This window comes from Copadichromis virginalis, linkage group LG8 (genome assembly GCF_057382275.1).
Source record: "Copadichromis virginalis isolate Kocher_CV1m ecotype Utaka linkage group LG8, C_Virginalis_male_GT1.1, whole genome shotgun sequence".
NCBI classification, from domain to species: domain Eukaryota; kingdom Metazoa; phylum Chordata; class Actinopteri; order Cichliformes; family Cichlidae; genus Copadichromis; species Copadichromis virginalis.
Genome location: NC_140625.1, coordinates 21,374,723 through 21,401,133, shown reverse-complemented (window position 1 = coordinate 21,401,133; position 26,411 = coordinate 21,374,723). Strand labels below are relative to the sequence as shown.

Below are 26,411 nucleotides of genomic sequence, written 5' to 3'. Positions count from 1 at the left end.
AAGTGATGTACGTTTGAGTTATCGCGTTTTTCTCGTAGACATCTTACGTCACTCTCACGGAAGTGTTTGTTGTTTTTAAAGTAAGCTAATAAACTGTAGCATCGCTTCAGTGAAGTAAAAAAGTACGGGTCTACGGTTTAACAATAACAAAAGGCTGGAAAAGTTTCTATGCTGTCCTTCGAGTCTCTTTCTAAGTAAAACGCTATCGATTAACACAGCAGCTGCTCAAGTTTTTTGGATCATTGTTGGCTCAAAAATAGTTAGCACGTAGGCTAACCAAAAAGATACGACTGCGTGAGTCGTTTGTAGATAGCCTATCAACTATCTGCTGAATGTGAAATGCAAACATATGTTTCCCTTTATTGCCATGCATTAAATTTTTAGTGTGATAACTAGTAAGTTAATGGGCTAATTTAGTAATTACGTTCATAACTAAAGCACTGGCATCTACTTTCTAAAAAGAGATTGCGTTATGTATGGCTGCGCACCATTTTTTAGGATTTGTTCATCTACTGAAAAAGGGACTGTATAAGAATCAAGTCTGTGCAAAAAACAGCATCTTATCTTTGGCGTCAGCTCAAGTTGTCCTGTAAGTGCACATGTACGGTGCAGTCTTCAAGTTTAAATTGAACCCGCACGGCACGGACATGTTTTATGTGTTGTTCTATTCTTTTGTAGAATGACTGCACTGACAGACTTAGAACCTTTAGCAAAACGACTAAAGGTGGGAACAAGTGCTCCATTGTCTTCTTCATCTTCTCGTGGAGGTATTTGTCTAAAAATATTTCCCCCCCTGCAGAGCATATTACTACATTGCAGTATCCCCCCTTTGTAAAATAAAAATTCTGTGTTTTATTTGTCAGGCTCACTTTCGAGTAGTCAGAGCGTCGGTGCTGCGACTTCAGATCAAGAAAGAATGGAAAATAAAACCGAGAGAAAGGTGGTAATAAGGCCAAAAACAAGTGGAGCAGGTGACTTAAGAGGTGTCAAAATGAAAGGTCGCCTTCAAAGAATTGGTCCAACACAGCAACAAAAGTTCAGAAATACTCTTGAAAGATGGTTGATCAAGCCAATGGAAACCTCGAGTACAGGAGATGTGTGCCAAACCCAAAATGATGAAGAAATGATGGATGATGATGGTTTTCAAAGCACCTCAGCTCAGTCTTTAGAGTCCAAAGAAGCTGAAATACTTTTTGTCACTGACACAGATGAAGAAACCCAGCCATTAACTCCAGCAGACTTAGATCAAGATCCTCCTGTATCACCAGCTGCCAAAGATTCTGCAGGGAGTGATCTTACACCAACATTGCTTCAAAGTGATGATGATTTAGAAACAACAAAAATGGACACATGCCCAGCAACCTCCGATGGTTCAGTCAAACTCAATTCTAAAATTACAGACTTCTTTTCGGGGGTGTCATCACCAGGTTTTCCTGGGAAACGACGCAGGTCAGAAAAGTCTCCAGAGAAACAAGATACAGAAAATAAACCTAACCCTTCTGAAGTCAGTTGGCTCGGGACACCAATAAATGAGCTAAAGAGGATGCCAGAATGTGGCAAACCACTTCCTCCACTGAAGAATGTTCCTGGCCATCACACCGTGATGATTAGGGTTTGATCAGTTCTCTTCTATTCAGATGACAGCACAGATATAGTAATATACCTAACAATTCAAGAAGTTAATGTTAAACCTAAAAATTCAAGAATTCAATATTAATTGAATTTGAAATTCACATGTGATTTTAAGAGATTTTGTTGTGATTTCATCTCAGTGTTTATCCTGAATATATAGAGTAGACATACTTGTATTATTAATCATGAGACTGTTTGGTTTGTGTACGTGGAATGTCCATACTAATGTCATTTATTTTGATTCCCATTAACAGACAGATCTTCTTCAAAAGGATAAAGTTCCTGTTCCATATCCCACTAGATTTCAGGATGCCTGGGATGATGTACATGTCAAGATGCCTTGTTCCAGCAGGAACTTATTTCCTATAGAAGATGAGGTAAAGGCTCAAGTGTTTAAAACTTATTTTCGATGTGAATTAAGAAATGCACATGAAGTTACAGGTTGAGGGCATAAATTCGCAAGTTCTACTTAAGTTGTTTAAGTTGTGGGTTATGTAATCAGTGCAGTCACATGATACACATTACTGAAGGCAACTATTTAATTATTTAAAGCATCTAAAGAGAACCATAATTAGATGGCAAAACTATGGATGATGAATGAATGTAAAAAAAACAAGATGTATGTAAAAAACAGTCATAGTAAATTAATAGTATGTGGAAAAGAGAATATTTAGGACAAATGTGCATGGTGCAATGTCCTATCTGATGAGGCAGTGATGCTTCATGCTCAAATAACTAATCACATAGTGTTTTGAGTGTCACGTCTTACTCGTATAGTGTCCTAACATAACAGTGACAGTGGATGCTAGAAGCTTCTCTGCACCAGTGCTACATAGGCCATCACTGTAAACTCTACCCAGTTTAGCCTTTGTTTACTGTCTGTAATAACCTTTGATAACATAAAGGTATCATAATTCAGTTAGTTTTTAAAGATTTCTTTATATTAAATCAAAAACTTTTATTAATAATAAACAACGTCAGGAACATTCCATGTACTTTGTGATTTAAAAAAAAATCTTGCATTAATTAAAATTTAATGCATAACCTTTAAATTTACTGTTCATCAAATGTCACGTGCTTAGGCCTTACCTTTGACCTCAGTATTATCTTTCTCTCCTGTCTTCTCTTTCATGCCTCTTTCTTGATTTCAGAGAGTAAAGCTGTCACACTTTAAGATTTTTCTTCTTCTAGGGAAATAGAGCAATTGATGCAGGTTGTGTTACAAACTGCACAGAGGGAGTTTGTATGTTTGCTGATATTTGTTGAGCTGCATTTAAAAATGAAGCATCTTAAACTCTGTTTATGGTTGCTCATGAATTGCTAAGTCCAAAAACTGCAACTTTACTTGCTTTAATGACATGAACACATGACAGGAATGAGAAGTAAAAAAAAACAATGTGTGCAGTGTGCAGATGGGACCATGGGGTGGCGTTAATTTCTCGCTGATATCAGAGGTAAGCAGCACCAGGCTGCAACACAGAAAAAAAATCAACTCCTTTGATATTTTTGTGAATTCAATGGACTCTAAAATGTGGTTCACTAACTCATTAATGCTGCTCTGGATCCTGCCAGCTCACTTTAACTCCTGCTTGTTAGTTGCAATAGTTAGAACAGTTCTAAGTTTGTAACATTATAGCTGGCAAGATGTCAAAAAATAGCAAAGCGTATGGTGCTTATTCATCCAGGCTGGGGTTATTCCTTCAACAATAGCTGTAAAGATTCCTCACATCTCTGAAGTTATGAAGTACAACAAAACAACACAGTATTATTGTTTATACATAAAAAATCTCAGACCTGAAATGTATACTTCCACAGGAAACACAAGAACTGCAGAATAAAAGTCGGTGGGAGCTGATCAAGGAAACTTTAAACAAGACATTTACAAATCCTCATGAGCTGAAGGTACGTTTTGTCCCTTCATTGGCAAGACAGTATGTCTCCTCTAGTATGTCTCAGTTGTTGTTACCAGACTCTACCATAAGATGGCATGATTAACCCAGAAACCAAAATACTGTCACAGAATTTAAGTAAGCTGACACTTTAAAAATGCAGGGATGCATACATATGGAGTAATTGTGACTTGAAGTGATGTTTAAGATTAATTTTGATTATCAATCTTATATGTTTATTTTTGTGATATTACAGAATGCAATGTTGAAGTACAGTGCATCACATGCCAAGAAATGGGACTTCGCAGCGCTTCATTTGTATTGCACAAAGGTAAACAGCATAGCTATCAGAGTGTGATGATTAATAATTGTTGATTTTTTAATCGCGTTGAAAATATAGTGAATTAAGCATCTTTTGTTTGGAGCTGTCATCGAATTAATACTGACACAGAGGTCTGTAATCACACACAAGCACATCTTAAAGATGTCAAAAGATTAGCTGTAGTATAATAAAGTATTAAGTAGCTAAGTATTAACTGTCCAATCACGATGCTTAATTGCCAGCAGAAAGCACCGTGTTCATCTGTTAATTGTTCTGCTATAAAAACACTATTAAAAAGCAGTATGAATCATTATCAGTAGATAAGACTAATAACCAAATTTGCAGCTCCATAATTGCAAATACTATGAAGACATTACAGACACAACTTGTTTGAGGTTATTGATACTAAGAGAGATTTGTCTGGTTAAATCCTTGCCATCCACACCTGGACTTCATTAAAAGGATATTAAAATGATACAATTGTACCTTATAAAAACTTAAGATAATTGTTTTAACGGAGAATATAAGGTAATTCTAAATTATTCTAAAGTTCTCTTACTAATGTAAGGAAATCAAGTTTTGATAGATTCCCCTTGAAAACATTTGATTTGTTTTGCCCTTTTTCAGACTTTCCTTTTCCAGCATTACAGACATGAGAGTGAAAACATTGCTCATAATTATAGAGAATTTCACAGGTTTTAAGATGTTGTTTACATGATTTTTTTGGTACTGTCCCAAGCTAAGTAAAAGCACAAACAAAGATGAGCCTGAGTTGCATCATAATTTCCAGAGCACTGTTGGTTCACAGGTCTTTGCTCAGAGTTGTCAGCGTCTTCTCCGGCCTTGTTTGGAGCCCATCCATCATCTGTCTTAATGTGCTCTGTGTCATTCTGTGTAGAGAATCACAGAGGACTGTACTACAATCTGCCTCATGAAGGGGATGCGAATATTCCACTTGAAGCGATAGCTGTGTTTTTATGTTTAATATAAGTAGCACTGAGCCCGTAAGAGTAAGAAATACTCTTTTTTTTTCACGGTGAAGTATTGCTACATCACCATGTACTACATGGCATCAGCTATATGTTTCACCGATATCTCTTATGCCGCATGAAAAAGGACACGTAAACCTTTTTTCATCAATGTCATTATACCAAATGGGTTTCTGTTATTTTGCTGAGCAATAATGGATTTAACAGCGGGACAGAATCCTGCAGCCCTTTACAGGCAAAATGGGAGTCGAGAAAATATTTGGTCTTTAGTCAAAAGGTCACATTTAGTAACTTGTCAGAAATGAAAGTGGTTGAGTTTACATTCTCGGAAACTGATTTATTCCAGCCTTATGATGTTAAATAAATTGTATGGTGTATGTATGATATAATTTATGTTATAAAGGGAATTCTGTTAGCAAATTTTCAACATGTTAAGGCTGAGAAGCTTTAGCCATAGGCTAAGTATTATTGTTTCAGCTGGCTTTGGATTGTGTCATTTGTCAATTTGAATGACAAAGTTGTCTTATATCATACAAAAAAATACCAACTACCAATGAACATTTCATATAAAGTCACATTTTAGATGAGGCCCCTTGTAAAGTGTAGATAGAGACATCAAACATCTGCTTGTGTGCACATTTGACTGCTAAATTGTAAAAACAAAAATTGGTATAATTGAGGGTTATGTTTGATACCAGCTGATAACTAGTGACGTAAGTGTCACTGATGGGCACCGTACTTAACTCTTTTACTTTTGTGCCATATAGAATTTACTCAGAACTTTCATGTGTTACAAATCTGTGATTTTTATATCATTATTATTAAAGGGCTGAGGCCACCAGAGCCGAGCTCCACCTCCCGATAACGAAATCACTGCTTGTTAGAGCTCAGCTTTAGCTCCATCAGCATCACAAACTCGCATACAGAATTGCCCCTTAAACACAGTAAAGTTAGCCACAGTAGACTTATTATTACTTATTATTACAAATTCAGGAGATGCCAAGTGAATAAAAAGTAAAGAATTAAAAGACAGCTATTCCAGTTATTCTACTAATGGAAACACAGTTTCTTATATTAATCCTATAAGCTCTTTTAGATACAATATTTTATTGAATGATAATTCTATAATAAACAGAAAAAATAAGATTGCTTGTTTTTTAAATGCACAAATGACACAATAAATTTAAATAACTGTCAGTCTTCTGCTTTTTATAGTTTCAGTGGAACTAATTTCTACTAAAGGGTAATTCTCCCAGTTGAACCCAGAATTAACCCTGGAATAAGCCAATAGTCTTCATGTGTGTAAATGATCCAAGAGAGCAAGTAGAGTTTAGTATTTGTTGACATTTAATTAAAAATAAAAGCGTTTGCTTTACTTCCAATTGTGTGGAAAAGCGAACAGCGTAGAATAATGCACGCAGCTTTTCACCTCCTGACGTCTCCCGTGCTCCTTGCCACATTGTATGATTTGAGTGTCAGAGAAAAGGAGGGATTGAATAGCATGGAGTGACGGGCCAGGCAGTTTCATTGAATATTCATCTGAGGACGGATTCCTTATGAATAAGTGAACAGCTGTTGACAGAAAGCATCAGTTTTGTTCTCTTTCATCCGCCCAGTCAGTGCTGTATTTACAGTTAGGAGCATGTGTGTTTTACTTTTACATGGTCTCATGTCCGTGGACTTGGTTAAGCAGATTGCTTTAATTTGTAGACCTGTTGGGAAAACCTCTGGTTTCTTGCTGCTTACACCCCCACGTCTTGGTTGATTGCTTTGTCATTTCGGTGCGATGTACAGAGCAGTATGAGGTCATACAGAGAGTTAGTATAGCTGATTTGATGCACGTCTTCTTCTGATTTAAAGAGTTCAGCTTATACTGCCTCAGCTATTTCTACTGTCTCCTCCGTCAGCTGCCTTAATTTATAATGCCTGTAGGAGCAGTTTACGATGTCAGCTAGGTCATTACTTACAACACTGTTTAGTCAGGCTTCTTTTGCCATAATATAAATGTCCAAGGCTAAATCAACAGTAAAGGCTTCATGTGCTGGGAACACACTGTCCTTTCTATTTCAGACACTTGGTCATTTGCATCTCTTCCAAGAAGACTGTTTAATCAGTTGGCATGCAAGTGTAACCTTGATGAAATTGCTCTGTTATTGATCATTCTGACATTTTGTAGCCAATATGGATGTAAAAAAAAAAGAATATATAATGTCTGTTATCTATACGATTCATAAATGTGGTGTAGTCATGGAGGATATGCTACTATGGGGTGATATTATTATTAACATAGATGAACTGTCCCACTTAGACTTGATGTATTTTTATAATATGTCACCACATCTTTCACATTCTCTTTTTAATTATCAGTATAAGAAGAGAACAGTTAGCTGTAACAGTCATTGAGCTCCCATAGATGTTTTACATCTGCATATTGTGGATTGGAATGCCCTTTGATTTTCTATAGTGCAGATATTTCAACAGTATTTGTTTCACCCTAAAAATTTTGATATGGATCATAGCTCGTGATTTTCTCTGTCTGTCTCAAACTAATCAGCCGAAACAGCTAATAATGTCACAGCTGATATTTGTGGCAAAGCAACAAATATAAACAGATCTCTGGTTCTCTCCAAGGTCCTGGAGCCTGATGCTGCTGAACATCTGTTTGAGTCCCTGCTGCCAGACATGGTGCAATTAGCGCTGAGAGCATCTGAGCTCTGTACCAAGGTAAATCCGTTGCTAACCAATGGAGACCGACATACTGGTCTTTAACATTATAGATCATTGCAGCACATTGATCAGAAAAGTCATATAATCCTGTAAAATCATAGTAAAAATTATGAGTTCAAAACACATAAGATGAGATGTTTTGATCATCTGGATCTTACATCGTGTAGTTAGTGTGTTTTTGCAGTAGGAAAAAAATTCATGCCCTAATTTGACCAAGCAGCCTATCATCTTGTTAAATATTACTTCACTGCATTGATTTTATTTCTACTGTGATTCATTTAAAAACTCAAACGGTCCCTCACAAGTAGGCACATTAGCCAAACAGATTTGTAAGGGAACATTATTCATGTAGCAAACGCCGCATTGTTCTTCCTTGCTTATACAAATTTATTTATAAAATCATAACTGTAAATCTCCCAGACATGAGGGTGTATGGACTTTGATTTAAATTAAAGGTTGATTTAGGAAGCACATAATGGTGCAAGATTATTAGGATTTTTTTCAGCGTCTAATTCAATAAATTGACAGAACAAATTATTTTGACCTTCCTCGGTTGTACCTATTTTCCTCTTCTAGCCAATACCCCTCCTCAAGGCAGGCATGAACCACTCCATCACCATGTCTCAGGAGCAGGTGGCATGTCTGCTCGCCAACGCCTTCTTCTGCACCTTCCCCCGACGGAACTCTAGAAAGACCGAGTACTCCAACTACCCAGACATTAACTTTTTCAGGTAATCTGGGGATGTACTACTCTTTGACTCATGGTGCTAAACGTAATATGATGTTGTTCGGTAAAGTATGTATTCGGGACAACTAACTTCATTCACTATGCATGCTTTCCTTATTGTCACATGACATAATGCTGGTCTTTGTCAGGATTATCAATGTAGGTCTTCACTTGGAAAGTATGAAGCATGGCTTGAGGGAAACCAGGGCCCAGGATGTGCAAAAAGGGAATCTTGTAGTAAAACATTTTGAACATAGGAGTATCAGTGTTGGCTAATTGAGCCACGCAGCAAGCTCCTGGTAAATGCAAATCATCCATCAAGCCTATCATTGAACTTTTTTCATACATAGAAGAAGATAGATAATGGCGCATTTTCACATGGATTTTTTCTACTGAGTGAACACAGATGTCTCAGGAAATGTTTGTTCATGAAAATTTGCTTCAGAGATAGATGTAAAAGCATCATGGGAATTCATCAGTAAAATGTATGTGAGCTCAATTCAAGAATTTAGAGATATTACATAGTTTTGCATTTTCTTTGCATTTTGATTTTAACTTTCATTTCCTTTTTCTTTTTTGTTTTTAATGCAATCTAGTTCAGTTAGAGTCCAGAGTAGATTTTCTTGTTTCAGTTTAGTTTTTGCTGTTTGAAAATATTCAATTTTAGTTTTCAATGGTTTCATTGTTAATTTTTTGTCTTTTTGATTATTATTATTTGAAGGTGATTTGTCAGAGGAAAGATTTAGGAAATTGGTACAGCTATGAGAATAAAAACACAACTTACAGAGTCTCAATAAACACGCCCATCAGTGCCTCAACAGGCACTTTGTTAATACAATTTTACCAAACTAACAAATACTAGAAATATGGATGTTCCCTGCATTTTTTTAAGTTTTCTAAGTTAGGAAAATCATTAAAGTTATTCAATTAATTCTAATTAGGTCTAGTTTCTATTTTTATTTTTGTTATGTAAATTTTTACACACCCGCTTTTAGTTTTTGCTTTAGTTTCAGTTAACTATAATAATCTTGCAAAGATTAAGTGACAAACTATGACCTAAATGACAGGTTGAACAGAAATGTGCTAGAGCCAACCCTGAAGGGAGTGTTTCTCTGAACGAACTGGTGCTGGTGCTTTCCGTTGAACATAAATTTACATTTATTCATCGAATTTGAACGATGCTACTGTTTGCTTTCTCTTGCACTTGAACGTTTCTCCAGTATGAGAATGTAAAAACAAGTGCATTCCATTCAAAAACACTGCATGCGACAAACATTAGGGTGTTTTCTTAATTCTGCAAACTTTCACTGTGGAGATTGTGTGGGCGGTGTAATGTAAATGAGTCTGCAGTTCACTGCAGAGTCATCTCTGTTGGCATCACATTGTAATTATCTAAATGGAAGAGGAAATTAGATTAACATTGACTCAGATGGCTGCTTGTGACAATAGAGAAGGCCGTTGGCTATTTTGCAAAAGGCAGTAAAGGAGTTCACTGGCATCTGAATTTCATTTATGTTGTGGTTGTGCTGTAATTTCAAAGAAACTGCAGCATCGTCCCCTTTTCTTCCTGCGCAAAAGTGTCCTAAATATCCTATGTGGTATGAGACAGAAAATTAAGTTTATTTCATTATTCAAAATCCTTAATACATTTTTATTTCACAGGAATACCCAGAGGGTTACTAAAGGAAAAACAAACACTCATTATCTGCGAATTTATTTATTTATTTTTATCTCAAAGCAGTCTTCTTATTTGCATTGAGATAAAAGTGACTATAAACACTATTATCTTTGAGGGTTTTTTTCCAGCATTGACTCTGCCATTCAACATGTTCTTCCTGAAACTGTATCTATTATTTTACCACAGAGTGCAGCTAAGTTTATTAGAAACCCAGCAGTTACACTAAATGTAGCTATATACACCCTTTTACTGAGTTGCATCATACCTTCTGTACATCAGTTGGAGGTAAATTTATGTTATATAATTATATATTAATACCGTATTCCCTAAAGACTGTATGGCGATCTGTTACTAAAAGGCTGCCTTATGTAGTAGCTACCTTATGTCTAAGACATTTTCCCCAGGGACTACATGAGGCATGATTGTTTCTCGAGTCCACGCTGACAAAGAGAAATGAGTGCTGGAACTGACTTCAATGAATGAGTTTCCCATCCCCTAAAGGGCTCTCAGTGCACTGAGCTTTTGTCATTATTTCATTTCCTTCACTTGGAATTTCTCTCTTTATATTGTGGCATGTGGGGTGAGCTGCAGGGTTTTTTAGAGTGTGCTTGAGTGGGAGATGGTGGGCTTAATGCTCAAAGTGTATTCAAACCCATCCACTGCGCCTCGCTGTTAGCAGCTTTGTGTGTATCTGTGCTATATTCCAGGGGGATTGCCTTTTTGCCTCCTGAGGACTCTGTTGCTTAAAAGGGACGCGGGGCTTCTTAATGTATCCCCAAAGAGGGAGGCCTGTTTCCCTCTCTCTCTCCCTTTTTGAGTGAGTGCTGTGAAGTGGCACATGAGTATTGCTCTGTGATGGCAAGCCTGGGGCAACTCCGTTGTCGTAACAGCGAAGGAGCTCCTACATAACCGGCTACTGACTGAAAAGGGAACTGAGTGAGAGGTGAACTAATTCATATCAAACGTTAAAGCATGACTGAACTCACATGGCTAAAGTGGACATCCTGTGTCTCAATTTTTCTTGGTCCTAGCTGTGGCATTTTGATTGTGAGGGTTGGGCATTTGGTTGGGATGCTGTGTTAAACCAACTTTCTTAAGAAGTAAGCTTTTAATTTTTGTTTAAAAAACCGGATGTACAATATCAACAGTTATGTAATTAAATCCACGATTTGTTCTCATCTGCAGGCTTTTTGAGGGGTCCTCTGCAAAGAAGACTGAAAAGCTGAAAACCCTTATGTGCTATTTTAACAGTGTTACTGAGAAAAGTGAGTGGTCACATTTTCTTCATGTTAAAAATTTACTGCCACATAATTGTCTTGCCAGATAAAACATTTCCCTTGTTTTTTGCAGTGCCTACAGGTCTTGTAACATTCACCCGAAAAAGTCTGAATAAGCCACCAAATTGGAAAAGGTATAATAATATGATGTCAAAATAATATTATATGATGTATTCATTGGGCTGTTTGGAAACTAGCATGGATACATGTTCACATGTTCTTGATGTTGATTAAAAACTGGAAACTGTTTCAGCTCACAGACTCCACTCACGAAGCTCCACATCACCTGTGAAGGAACCATTGAAGATGATGGGTATGGAATGCTTCAGGTAAGAGAGAGTATGCGAGGAATGCACGAGTTGGAGAGACTTGAACCCATTGAATCTTTGCCCAAACGAGCTGTTTGTTGGAGTGTGCTTGGTTCCCATCCTCTTTCCCTTTACTGAGCCGCCTCATTCTAGAGTCTTCCACCCAGAATGCTTACTACTGCTGAAAAGGCCTTTGAGGGAGCATTTGATGTGTCGGAGGGAGTTTGCGCTGGGACTGGGGTCGAGGCCTCTGAGCCTCTTGTGCTCTCTGGGTCGACGATACTTCCTGTATACTGTCAGGATGGCCTGCTCTGGCTTTCACCTTTTGTTTGCCTCCAGTTGCCACAAACTGACAGTTGATGTGCACATATGAAAAGCTCCGGGGCACACTGCAACTTGGATTGATGGATGCTCCATGCTTTGTTGGGGTGGGGGCTGTGGTGAGGTGTTGACAGCCTGTCAAAGCAGACTTTGGAGGCTGGCTCGCTGTCCCAGAGAAGAGTGACCAGTTTAGGGAGATCTGCTCTCAAACTGCTGCTCATCCCTTTGCAGCTTCTTCCTGGGGTTGTGAGGGGTTTGGTCTGGTCTGTCTACAGGCCAATGAGCAACTGTCAGAGATGAAATTGTAAGATTATATGTTCCACATGGGTGCTTTCTGACTAAAACAATCAATTCACGTCTCTCTGAGCTGAATCAATGAGATGAACGTTTGTTCTGAATCACAAACAGACTGAAATAGCAGTATTTGTGACTGGAGAAATATGTTTATTTTCACCTGTAGGACTGCTCTCTTCATTTGAAATTTGCTACTGGCAGCCTCATACCTAAATGCCTCTCCTGGGAAGAGTTTATTTTGGCATGGAGGACAGATCTCTGAGTAATGCCAGCACCTTAGGGCACCTTTCCAATCAGCTTGTCAGGGATTCTGTCACAAACTGAATAAAAAGGGCAAAGACCATTTCATGAGGTGCTTTCTTCCTGTTTCCAAAGCTGTCCATTTTAACGTCAGACAGAATGTTAGCAGTTAGATATTTTCTTTTTATTTTCTAACATTTTCACATGTGACAAAACAATAGATGCTGCAAGAGTATTAATAATGTTTCATAATCTTTCCTTCATCATCAACCATCTGTCTTGATTTGCAGGTGGATTTTGCTAATCAGTTTGTGGGAGGAGGTGTCACCGGGTCTGGTCTGGTTCAAGAGGAAATACGTTTCCTTATTAACCCCGAGCTAATTGTTTCTCGTCTCTTCACTGAAGCACTGGATCATAATGAATGTCTGATTATCACAGGTAAGTGACAAACACTCTTTAACCTTGTTAAACAGTAGTTGTTACTAAAGGAATCCTATTCAATGATTCACAATTTAATCATATGATTCCGATCAAATCAATAACGCCATAGTCTCATTCTTCTACTTTTCTTCTACTTTGCTTTTTCGAATTTGACAGTAGAGAAATTGCATTGATTTCTAGTCAAACCCAGCATGGAGAACACATTGCACAGCTTCAGTTTACAGCTTTCTGACTCAGCATGGGGCTAAAGGATGTTTGTGGCAATTGTCCTGTTTTCTGTATCTGTCCTTGTCACCTGTTTTCTTTTGATTGGGTACACACGGTAAATTCTGGAGACAGACTATGCTGTTCTGATTGCGCTGTTGGGGCTTTCTGTTGAGTAATACTTCAGAAAGGAGTGTTTGCCACAAACAAGGCTGGAACAGGCCAGTAGACCCAGTAACAAGAGCATCCCTTAGGGAGCCCCAGCAGGAGGCTGATGGCACCTGTCTGCTTTGTGGCTTGATTGTGTTCGATGAAGACTTTAGACAACCAACCAAGATACAAACTAACAAAAAAAACAAACAAAATAAACAAACCATACTCAAATTCTCAAATATAATGTGACAGTAAAGGCCGCTAGTGGAACCAAGTCACACTAGTGAGTATGGTTGATGTGCCTTCTGATAGAAGTAAACAGAAATAGATTAATTGGTTTCACTGTGCAAGTGACCCAAAGCATACTGCTAAAGCAACCAAAGCAGTTTTCAGGGCAAAGAAATTTGATATTCTTCAGTGGCCAAGTCATCTAATCTCCGCTCAATAGAGTGTGCTACTCAGTTATTAAAAGCTTTAAAGTGAATACAGAGAAACTCAGAAACAATCATCAACTTAAGTACGTTAGGGCAAAGATTTGGCAGACCATCTCAAGGAAGAAACAGCATGTGGTGATGTTCATGCGCTCTAACTTCAGGTAGTCATTGACAGAAAATTATTTTCATCCAAGTATTAAAGACAGTATTTAAAATTCTGTTAGTTTAGTCCATTTACCGTAGTTTTCAGGTCATAAGCCGCTACTTTTTCCCCACACTGTGAACACTGTGGCTTATACTGACGTGCGGCTAATGCATTTTTTTTTTCATGCGGCCAAAAACATTTTGCCTGGTAACAGTAGACCAATAAAATTGATAAGTAGTATATATACAGTATATATTTTTAGCGGTTGTTAAGAGACTTTGTAATGTTGTTTGTGCACTGTTCCGTAAAAAAACCATAAGCAACGTAATTTGTGTGTTACCGATACGTACGTATACTTAAAGGTAGCCGTGTTACAGGCGCTGTTCGAGGGAAAAAAAGCATTTGCAGTATGTATTTTTGTATGTTACCATAACGTTTATGTTACCATGTTTATGTTACCTTACGGATTGAATTAAACGTTAAAAATCCTCACATGTAGTATTTCTGTGTAAATATCTCATATTACGAGTGAAACGCATACGGCTTAAAATCCGGTGCGGCCTGTACAAGTACAAAATTGATTTTCTTTCTAAAATTAGAGCATGTGGCTTTTAATCAGGTGCGCTCTGTAGTCCGGGAATTACGGTACTTTTGAGCCTCTGGCAGATGTCAGAGGTATGTAATGTAAATAATTCCTTTGCAGTTAATGCAATTCTTTTGTTAAACTATTAGAATTAAAGCTAAAAGTCTGCACTTTATTCACAGCTTGAATTTTTGATTTGACAAAAACAAAACAATTTGTCCTTGTCTAAATACTTATGGACTTGACTGTGTACCATTGATGTATATGTGTATTAAAAAAAATTAAAATTAACCAGATCTATCTCTCTTTGGCCCCACCGGACTTATTTATGCACCATTTATTTGAGTTATTTTATTTTGTATAACTGATAGAACATATAAGCTGCTGTAATTAATCCAGGTGTCTGCACAGGCCACATATTACACATTTTTGAAATCATGCTGAGTAAAATCACTATGAAGTACTCCAAATATCTACTATGTTTTTGCCTATTTCAGCTTGTTGTTTTGCATTGATTGCAATGTTTTGGTTAATCCACAACTCATTTCGATACCCTTAAGGGACAACAAACATCATGGATTACATTATATCATGTTTAAATAGAAACATCTTAAATTAAACGTCCTCCTTACATAGCACGTGCATTGGGTAAGAACAGGAAGTGAGGTCCTAGAGGCACCAGTCATACTGCAGCATAAGAGTTTCTCGCTCTCATAGAGTCACCTTGAGACTTCTTGCTGGCCGCCTTTCCCGCGTCTCTGCTTATGCCACTTAACTTTATTACTTGGGCCCAGAATTAATTATAGCTGGAAGACCTGACTCAGACCTGCTCTACTAATGGACTCTTCCATTCCATCATCTTTATTAAACCTGGGCTGTATCTCTTGTCCTCCACGGTAAAAGTCCAAGCCTTTGCTGCAATGTGGTCATGTGGTAAATCATGTTCCCTTGTGATACATTTTGGCATACAGTACTGAAGCTAATGGATCGTACTCCTGCACTGAAATTTGCAAAAGTGCCTTATCCTAATTGAATTTTCCTTGATTGCTAGATATCTGGCTGCCAGTGGGGCGGTCACAAGTATAAATAGTATCAAGGAGAACTCATATGAACCATATGAATGGTGGTGCTGACCAGAAAATGTGGTTCATGCTCGGTGCATGCAGGAGACAGTCATAGGGATTTTTCATTTTTATTTTTTCACAGTATTTTTTTTTTTTTTTTACAGCATCTACAATTTGAACATAATTAAAGCTATATTTTACCCATGTGCTATCCTCTTTCGTTCAAATGCAGAAGTAAAACTTGTTAAAATGAGATACACTGCTGACTTTCTAGTGTCTGGTCTTCCACAAGAATGTGAGACAATTTGTTTTGATGCATTTACACATGAATGGGACGACCTTCAGTGAATTACACCCGCTGTTTTTTAATACGACCTGTTCATTTATAAATAATTTCTAAGGAACAGACACATCTTCTTCTAGCCAAGATCGATCCTCTTCAATTCTTACTAGAATAAATTTTTAAATGGCAAATGGGTTGAATAAAAAGCAAAAGCGTAATCTGTTTTGCTCCTGAAGAATGTGCCATTCAAATGCAAAAATGTTTGAGAAAAGAAATCTTATTTGGAAAACCAGTAAAGGTCAGGTGTATGCATAGTGTATGCACACAAAACCATCTAGTACAACAGCTGTAATATCCCATCTTTAGATTAGATATCAACATCACGAAAGTATTTATTAAGTAGTAGCTTTATGGGTTTTTTTATTCAGTTATAGTGCTGGGTGCAAGTTGACATGTGTTTGCCATCAATAGCGTGACTGAAAAGTACCTTTGCATGTACCTCAGTCTTTTGCAGACCTTTTGACCCAAAGTATGCATCTCTAATTTCAAATGTGCCAATGGCACTGAAGCTCAAAAAACTTCATATGGGCACATAAGTCATGTAGAAGGTTTATTTTCTAGCGCTGTTAAACTACACGAGGTATGTCATTGTCTTACTCATTTTGCTTATTTAAAAAAATAGAGGCTGGTTAATTATTAATGATGTGTCTGTCAAGTGGAGTGCACCCTAGAGATTCCCCCATGTGTTACTAATAATAGCTGCTGACCAAGGCTTCTCTACTAATCGCTTGGTTTATTCACCTTGCAGCATGAAGCATCTCTGCAAGTGCTCTCAACAGCTAGGTACTAATGAGTGTTAATGAATGGGAAGTTAATCTGTGGCCCAATTATATTGACTGTCCTGTTGTCTACCCCCCTCTGCTCCCTCTTTACGGGTGTTGAGTGCTTCGCTGTGTGCTGGTGGTCAGTCATTGCTGCTTGCATCATTTCAAGAGGGGTAACAACTTGACCTTCTGTTTTTCAGCAATCGGATGCTCTTCGATCACTTTTAACCCCCTAAAAAGTACTTAGTGCAAAAAATTAGTAATAATTTGTTTTCTTTTTCTGTGTGCATGACTTGTTTTAACAATATTAATTTTCCTTGTGGTTTTAAGCATTGAGCTGGGTTTAGGAGCCAGTTGTTTGTGTTACACTAAAGTATAGTAACATGGGGTTTCAACTACTGATAGCATTTAGGTGGGAGCCCTAACAGAGTTTTTAAATGTCATTGCTTTTACCTATCAAAGATTTGTTATTCTGTATGTTAACACAATAAACTAACCCACATATTAGTTTTGAATCATGAAGAGAAAGATAAATAATCTTTAATTCTAAGTATGTGTAAATAAAATTGAGATTTATATGTTTATATGTTGCCTGCTTAAGTGTGCCTGAAGTTCCTGTTTGTTATTAGGAACGCAGCAGTACAGTAAATACACAGGATATGCACAGACCTACCAGTGGGGTGGCAGCCGTTTGGACACAACTCCAAGGTATCTGGTAATTTTACTTGGTTTAAGACCTTTAACATTTTAAAATAATAAATAAAAACTGTTGTAACTTTGTTAGATCTCCTTACATTGATTAGCTTGTCTTTTTCACCACCTTGGTCTAAAAATATCTTGTAAAATAGTCACACTAGTCAAACTGTAGCATGACCAAAATTACTGCCAGCGTGTGCAATGAACCTGTGAAATTGTTGCTTCTGAAATAGTTGCTATGTCAACACAGCCATAAAACCCAAATGAGATGGAATCAGTTTTTTATCAGGCTGAGACCAAGTTGCCAGTTACAAGCAATCTGTTTGTGATAATATGGCCATTCACTCTGATAAATCAGCAGATATTGCAAATCTGTTGCCATCTACATACATAGAAATTCACAATTACTAATTACTTTCAGAGTCCAGACAGAATTTTGTGAATCTGAAAGAAAAATTTATATATTTCTCATTAAATAGTGATGTGGTAGCTATGGAATTTAAGCTGCAATTATTAAAGGAGTTACTGAAGGAAACATGCAGTGGTAGATTCTTTCCTTGAAATGCATGCAAGCCACACACAAACTCAACCAAGGTTTCCACTGGCCAGCTGGCCCCACTCTGAGATCCCATTTAGAAAGGTTACCATATTTAGTACACATACGTTTTCCTTTAACTTTAAATCTCACAATGGATGGATTGCCTTGTCTTTTCTGACTCAGGGCAGCATTTTGTTCCACTAAAACATTTCAAAACCATTTCTTTGATTGAATTTTTATTTCATTTTCAGTGATGGCTGGCAGAGAAGATGCACTACGATTGTGGCCATCGATGCGCTGCAGTTCAGGAACTTTCTTGAACAATTTCAACCAGATCGACTCAACCGAGAACTTAACAAGGTTGTCTTTTACTTTTGTTTCACTCCTTATTTTGTGTTATTTTTTGCAGTTGTTTTTCTTCGCTCTGTATGTTACGATGAGTTGAGTAAAGTATTTGCCCAAAATTGTTGAAATTAGGACCATAAATCTCGGAGTTCGGTGTGGTCACTTATAGCTAGCTCCAAAAGTGAGTGAGTCCTCACAGACTTCATGGACAGCTTTGCAGCAGAAAGAATTATGTTTACAACTTCCTATGAAGAATTTTACCATAGCACACATCTTTAAAGGCCTAAATTTAGTATAATAAGGGATGTGGTCTCTTTGCATGCCAGGTTGGTTTTGTTGTAAGGCTGTCTCATATTAGCCAGTATTAACATCCCATTTATTATCATAGTGAATAATGGCTGCACCTTCATACCTATTGTGTGCTGACTGTTAACTCGCCAGTTCTATCCTTGTAGTAGATTCACTCCGGTAAGCGTTAATGACTTTGTGCTTCATCTCTGTCATCTCCTCTGGCCCTGCACCGGCTACATGAGGAGAGAGAATAATTATCAGGTGTGCCTGCTCCACCCCTCCCTCCAATTCTTGAGTTTACTGTTGCTGGAATTTGACACTATATGAACTGAAATCAATTGAATTGAAACACATAGAACCCCACAGCCAAGCCACTGCAATACCCAGATGCAGTTAAAACAATAGCTAAACAACAGATAACTAAACTTCACAGATGTAATCCACAAACCAGTTGGTTATGTCATAGTAGGTGCAGCCATCTTTTATATCCAGTCTATAATTTGTCTTATGCTTCACACCTGTTTAGATAGAAAAAAAAGAAAATTGTCATACATAGTGAGTGCTGCTGAAAATATACTTCCCCCCCCCTTTTTAAGGGCAGCACTGTACGTTTTGATTTGGCAAATTTTTACACTGCATGCAGAGGGATATGTGTAGCAGCCTAGCCTGCCAAGTGACTTTGTTAACCACTACACTATAGAGCAGCTAGGTTTTAAAAAAATCTACTCTTAATTTCTAAATTCTCGGTTAATTTTTTACAAATTTGTATTCATGATGGTGAATCTGTAGGGAACTTCTATCACTGCCACTGAAGTAATTTCATTTTAGAATTTTGATTTGCATTGTTTTAATGGTCTGAAGCCATTTGGTTGCGAATGGGGAAAAAAAGTCTCATCACAAATGTCACCTGAGTTGATATTGACTTGTGTTTACTTTTCTCAGGCTAAATAGATGAATTATGACGTGCCATATGCATGTAATACGTACTGATAGATTGCTGTATTTGTAAAGAATAAACATAATCATATTCATTACACTGTCCATTAGGCCCAGCATGAATTCTAATAAGCATAATTAACCTTAGTGCAATTAATCACCGTTAGCACATTTGCATCATGTTAAAGACACAAAAAACAAAAACAAAAGTCCTTTGTTATGTGTAATCTTCCCATGGTTGTCATATCTATTTGTAATAGAAAATCAAGATGTTGATGTTGTCAGGTCTGCTGTCAGAAATCATGGAGGGGTTTGACAGCTCTGACAAGGATTTAAAAAATGGACCAACATGAAGATCAATCCCAGTTCGACTATTGTTCAGTTAACTGTCATATCTGCCCTTTCACAGGAAGAATTTATGACTGGTCAGTTGGAGGACGGGCACTTACAATTCGTTTTCAGTATACATCATTAATGTTAAGAGTCCCCTGCAGATATCTCATGTAACAACCTTTTGCAAATAATTTGCCATGTCACTTACAACCCACCCAACATGTGATTTCATATGTATTTGGTTATAACACATGGGTTTAGTCAAACGAATCGATAACATTGAGTGAATAGCCATGAAGTGGAACAATGATGCTAAATGACATCGTGTTAAAAAGACATGTTCAGCCTAGTCAACCAAACCTTATTTTTCATGGCCTGTCAGCAGCATGATTGTTATTACAAAACAAATATTCAATTACTTTTTGTAGTCAAACCATTTCACTTACATCACAGCTGGACAATTACACTATTTTACCACTTCGTTAGGTGTACCATGCTTGTACTGGGTTTAACTGCCTCAGTTGGCCATGGCATAGATTCAACAAGGTTGTGGAAAAATTTATCAGAGACTTTGGTCCATGTTGACACAATAGTATCACAAAGTTGCTGTTTATTTTTTAGCTGTACATCCGTGATGTTAAGATCCCATTTAATCAAATCCCAATGTTGCCCTTTCGGACTAGGATCTGGTGACTGTGGATTTTGAAGAACAGTGAACTCATGGTCATGTTCAAGAGACCAGTTTGAGATTATTTGAGCTTCTTTACATGGCATGTTATCCTGCTGGAAGAAGCTATCAAAAGATGTGTATACTGTGATCAGAAATGGATGGACATGTACTCAGTATTGAACCCTACAGCCAAGCCACAAACCACATCCTGCCACTGCAATCCAGAAACACTGAGGTAGGCTGTGGTGTTGAAGCAATGCTCATTTGGGGCCAAAAAATATCCCCCATAAATTACAGGACCACCATCAGCAGCCTGAACCATTGATACAAGGCAAAATGAATCCGTCCTTTCGTGTTGCTTACAATATAATTACATTAAATGATTGCATTTCTAATTTTCTGCTGTCTTTGTGTAGGCTTACTGTGGCTTTGCATGCCCTGAAGAAAAAAGTCAGAACCTTTCAGCAGTTGCGACAGGAAACTGGGGCTGTGGGGTTTTCGGAGGTGACACACGTCTGAAAGGTAAGCACTGACGTAACACTGCCGTCAGAGGATCTCGTGGCGAAATGGGCTCCTGTAATCTTTGTGCACTTGGCAGTCTAATTGGAGTCTCTTCCTCGATATAACAGAATGTATTTTAGATAGAAAAGCTCCAGTAGATCAGTGTGAGCTCCATTTGTCTTCTGGGAATGCGTTCATTTACTTAAGGCCTGTTCGTTGGCTTCCTTCTATTGATCAAATGACAAAGTTAATATGTTTCATTAATAGAGAAATTGATCGCCTGCTTGAGTCCATCAATCTGTTGCAGCTTTCTGTCTGTGCCTTGTATCACTGTCACAGCAAAGGGAGCTCCTTTTTGCCAACAATTTGCAGTAATAGCTCTGCTTCTCACTTACTATCTGACTTGGAGACCTTGTGCTTACAAAGTATACATCCATCCATTTATTAATTAGCTGTAGCAAGGTACAGTCCGTTATAGGCACTATCACTACTGTCTGCTTAATGATGTGCCTCCAGGGAAGAGCTCTGTAATTCAGATGCTGTTCTCTGCCTCGATTTATTGTCTGTAGCATCGCATAGACCCCCTTTTTTTTAATTGCCGGATAATTTTTGAGGAAAGAGTTGAAAGGAGAAGGGGAGAGAAACAGCTGAAATGAAGAGATTCAGCTCAGAAATCCTGTGAAAATGTTGATTCAGTTTTGCTCATTAACTTGGCAGTGTACTAACATTCATTAATCAGTAGACACATTTCCGGTCTCTTAAAATATTCACAGCTCACCGGGGCCAGACCTGGACTCCCTTTGTAACTAATCCAGCATACTCAGTAGGGGTGAGACCAGTTCCCCAGATAACTTACCTTTTGCTGTAGGCTACAGAAGCTGATACTTCTCAGTTTTAAACAAAAGCTATTGGATGACTTTTCAGACCTCTGTTTTATTTGTCTTTGTTTTGTTTTTGCAACTGAATCTATGAACGTGTGTGGAAAACTCTTCAAAAGAATGTTCAAATTGTTTTTAGCTTCTATATTTTCCTTTCAAGCATTTGCTTGAATCCTTAATATACTTGAATACTCAGTTATTTTCCTTTCGAACTATAAATAACATTTTTTTTAAAGTCCAGTTTAGTTGATATACTGCATTGAAACATATTTTGTGTCACATACACTATTGAGGCTCATCACTGCCTTCTTTTCCTCCAGCTCTGCTCCAGATGCTGGCAGCTGCTGAGGCGGGCCGAGACGTAGCCTACTTCACCTTTGGTGACAGCCAGCTCATGACAGATGTCCACAACATGCACTCTTTCCTCATTCAGAAAAATATCAGTGTTGGTAAGGGGAACAGCCCAGGCATCATGCCAGCTTCTTGTTTTTATGAAACTTTTTGCACTTTTACATTCAACATTTTTAAATTGTCAAAGATGCAATTAAAGAAATAAAGTAAATACAGATAATATGTATTGAACACGCCACCAATTTTCTAAGTAAATATAAGTAATATAAGTTTTAAAGGTGCTATTGACATTAAATTCTCACCAGATGTCTGTAATAACCAATCCAGTCCATACATGCAAAGAAATCAAACCATAGATGTCCATAAATTATATGTAACAATGAGAAGTGACACAGAAATGGTACTGAACACGTGAAGAAAGGGAGGTGCGAAAAGGCATGGGAAGAGAGGACACCAGCTGACATCTATCAGTAATCAGAAAGCAATCCTGCCACTTTGTGCAAATTAATATCAACTGGTTTGGTTCCCAACCGATGGCCTATAAAAAGGTATCTCGTTACCATGGTGTCACACAAGAAACATTTCATGATGGGTAAAATCAGTGCGCTTTATCAAGACCTTTGCAGCCTTATTGTTGTAAAACATACTCATGACATTGGTTACCGAAGAATTTTTAAGCTACTGAATTTTCCAGTGAACACTGTTGGGGCCACAATCCAGAAGTGGAAAGAAGATAATTTCATCATAAACTGGCCATGACCAGGTGCTCCCCACAAGATTTCAGACAGAGGAGTGAAAATAATTATCAGAAGAATTGTTCAGGAACAATGGAGTTGACTGACTTGTGGAGAGCTACAAAAAGGAAGGATGAATGGAAAAACTGGGGATATTTTTGCTAAAAATCTGTTGCCATCTACCAAAAGACAATGGAAACATCCAAGGAAACTTTCAGTTGGTTTTGGAGAAAGCACATAAAGCTCTATGGAAAGCACTAAAGCTCAGAGTTCATAGAAGGGGCCCACGAAACCTTCAGGAGTTGAAGACTGTGTGAAAGAATGGCCGTGGCATGACAAGCTGTCATCACGATCAGGCTTTTGCATGTTCGATACTTTTTCTCGTGTCACTTCATTATGTAACATAATTATGTTACATCTATGGTTTGATTTCTTTGAATGTCTGGATTGGATGGGTTGTTGCCGACATCTGGTGAGAATTTCATTACAATAGCACCTTTCGAAACATATTTACTTAGAAAATTTTTATTATTTTTACCAGCTGTAATAATCCAATTATTTTTTGTTATGAGTTTTGGAAAATAATATGATCTCATGAACCATGAAATTTCCATCCTATATTTCAGTCTAATATGAAGATTAGACAATATCTCCTTGTCTTGTTACAGGAAAGGCGTATGATCTCTTGGGGCAGTATTACAGCTCAGAGTGCAAGAACTGCCTTGGTCGACGCCCTGACGTCAGCCTCTATTCCTTCATCTACCAGCAGGTCAACTCCTCCCTGGCGCCTGATGACTCCAACATGGGTTCAGCCAGACAACACGCACCCACTGACTGCCATTAACCCTTCGCTGACCCTTAAAAATGAGTCACCGTGATTTGCCTTTAAAAAATGAACATTAAATGAATAAAATATTTTCAGTTCCTTTGCTTTTTTAACAAAATCTATTTTCTTTTGTTCATATGATGGTGGATGTACCAGATGTGGTTTTAACCACAGGCTGATAAAAATGATAATGAAGGTCTAGCATGCATACCCTTTAAAAAAGGCAGGGGGTGGTTAGTTATGGCCGCGTCTGGCACTGTACTCCAAGATGTGTTCATTTGGCTGTAGCTGGTAATACTGCAGTAGATTGAGCTTCAGTGTGACGCGATTGTGATTTTAATGGTGAAGCAAAGGTTGCCATCCATCTTCTCAGTTTGTCATGTTGCCTATTTTTTACACCAGCACATATCCAGCCTAATTGAATTGGCTGTCAGAAATCAAGTTAGAGGAAAAGAGTAATAAGAATTGTGTGTTGGAAAGCTTGCGGTCCCAGAAAAGTGGTTTGATTTAAAGAGCAGCCTATTTCTCAGCAATAATCGCTTAACTTCTGTGTTTATTTATTTGCAGGCATTGAAAATGGATCCATTCAGATTACATTGTTGTGGGTGTTTCTCTGTTTGTGATTGCAATTAAGATATTAAAAAATAAGTGTTTGCGTCTTCCATTCATTTCAATGTAAAACAGTTTTCTTTGCCTTTTTAATTTTTATATAACATCACTAGAATTAAAATAAATATTCTTGGCAAATTTTGTTTTTCAAAGAATTAAAAAAGGTTACATTAAAAATCAACAGCACAATTTAAATTGAGCCACAAATCTCATCTCTGACTTGATGAATGATGGTTCCTTGTCCCACAGATGTTATAGCAAAATGACTTTCTACACAGCCTTACCATTTATCTGTCCCCAACTATTGCTTCATCCTTTCCTTCACAGTTTAATAAGGTCACACCTTTTATATAAACTGCACATGACACCTCATTAAGTGAAGAGTAGATCATAGAGCATCCAGTCAGATCTGGGAGTCAGGTAGTGGGAATCTGTGTGATTCGTCTGCCTGTTATACAAAATGCAGCTTCTTTTGCGTCAAGAAGCTGGCTGACCGAAGTTTCTGCAGGTAGATCTTTGGCACAATGTGTTTAGCTTTCATGGATTTCCATGGGTCTTTATTACAATTATGTATTTAAGCCAATTTGTGTTAAATAAAAGCTGATTAACACCATTAGCAGTCTGACATTGATACAGTTTTATCCTTTAATGGTAACTAAAGCATGGGCTCAAGCTGTAATTGTGTACTTCAATGAAATAGATGATGTTTTATTTCACATTTGACCATCATTTATTCAAACGCAAAAGTTGTTATCTTTCAATTTATAGATTGGCCAGTCTGCAGAGGTCTATATGCACTATTGTGCAAAAATCTAGAGCCCCCTGTCATTTCTTTATTTTGCTAGGAAAAGTGAGTTTGAAAGGCAATATTTGGTAGGACCACCTTATTTTTCAAAATCAGCCTGAACCCTTTTAGAAAAGTAGTCTTCAGGAATAGTTCTCCAGTCTTATTGAACCACATTTATGGCTCTTCTTTGCTTGTTGGCTGGCTTTAGTTCTGTTCTCTTCAAAATGACCCCACACTGATTCAATAATGCTGAGTACCAGGCTTTAAGGAGACTAATTCATGACTGATAGTGTTCCAGTGTTTTCTGTCCAGGTATGCTTAAACCGCATTGGGAGTGTGCTGGAGATGCATGGTGGATCAAAATCTAATGGTACCTTTCAGTATTTACAATTCCATTGAGTTTGACAAGATCCTCAAAACCTCAAAATTACCTTTGCAAACATTGCAATATTTCTGTTAATAGCTATTTGGGGCTAAATACTCATTTACAACTGGCATTTTTAATAAAGTCAACAAAAGAAAGGGCAACAAATTGTGTTTTTTGTGACACGTTGCTAGTAACAAAGCTCTACTGAGGATTCAGTACAATATAAAATTGGTTCTTTGCTAAGTTGTCTGTTGTGTGGAGACACACTGGTTTATCCCTTGAGTTAGGTGTCTTTTTCAGCTTCAAGGATGTATAGATGATTGCCAAGTTGTTCAATAAATGAAAATAAATTCTTCTGAAAATTGTCAGGTACAAAGACTGCACTGAAAATGAGTGAAAAAGCAGCAACTGTCCCAAGAAAGCCTGACTCATTTGAAAGTAAAACATAAATTACAATCTGCTCAAGAATTTTGCACAGTACTATATGATATTTTTTTTTGTTGAATGTTAATTTAGTTTTGTTTGCTGAATGGATTCATGGGAGCTTGTAAGTAAATGAGAGATATGTAGGTGCCTCTAAGCTTGGTGCTGTCTGCCTTTATAGAATCAGGGCCTGAAGCAGGGGGTCTCTCTTTGTACCTTGCTGGCTTCAAAAAAGCCTTTGGTGGCATCTCTCCAGAGGGGTTCCACCATAGACACACAGGGGTATCCTACTGGACTGATCCCTCTACAGTGAGCCTCATGTGTGTTTTTGACCTTTAGCCTGCCATCTGTCAGAAAGTCACAAACATGCCCTGTGTTTAGTCTTCTAAACATCTCTGTAATGCAGTCTGGTAATGAAAAGTCCTATTAATAATGGAGTTTCGAGATTGATCTCAGTATGGAGTGGGTCCTTTAAAGTAATTTTCTGTTGTGTATGCTTATATTCTGTTAGCTCTTCAGCTTGCTTCCACTGTGTTACGTCCCCTGGCTAGTCTAGGGGGTTGAAGGGACGAACATAAATGTGGATAGAGA

At 37.7% G+C, this 26,411-nt stretch overlaps 1 protein-coding gene across 1 annotated transcript; it reads left to right on the top strand.

Moving 5' to 3' along the window:
- Window positions 1–41: 41 nt before the first annotated feature.
- On the top strand, window positions 42–24,302 carry LOC146703323 (poly(ADP-ribose) glycohydrolase). The gene is made up of 17 exons (XM_085466501.1): window positions 42–589; window positions 679–767; window positions 864–1,612; window positions 1,887–2,009; window positions 3,448–3,534; window positions 3,778–3,852; window positions 7,464–7,556; window positions 8,136–8,290; window positions 11,150–11,229; window positions 11,315–11,375; window positions 11,495–11,570; window positions 12,695–12,842; window positions 17,165–17,243; window positions 18,021–18,129; window positions 20,761–20,866; window positions 22,044–22,172; window positions 23,477–24,302. Exons 1-17 carry the CDS (start codon window positions 477–479, stop codon window positions 23,650–23,652), a joined length of 2,448 nt encoding a protein of 815 aa, XP_085322627.1. The 5' UTR covers window positions 42–476; the 3' UTR covers window positions 23,653–24,302.
- The last annotated feature ends 2,109 nt before the right edge of the window (window positions 24,303–26,411 follow it).

Excerpts from the sequence above, each read along its gene's own strand:
- LOC146703323 (XM_085466501.1), top strand. The coding sequence starts at position 477 with ATGGCTGCGCACCATTTTTTAGGATTTGTTCATCTACTGAAAAAGGGA. Across the intron at positions 590-678 it reads GCGTCAGCTCAAGTTGTCCT|AATGACTGCACTGACAGACT; the intron begins GTAAGTGCACAT and ends ATTCTTTTGTAG. Across the intron at positions 12,843-17,164 it reads TGAATGTCTGATTATCACAG|GAACGCAGCAGTACAGTAAA; the intron begins GTAAGTGACAAA and ends GTTTGTTATTAG.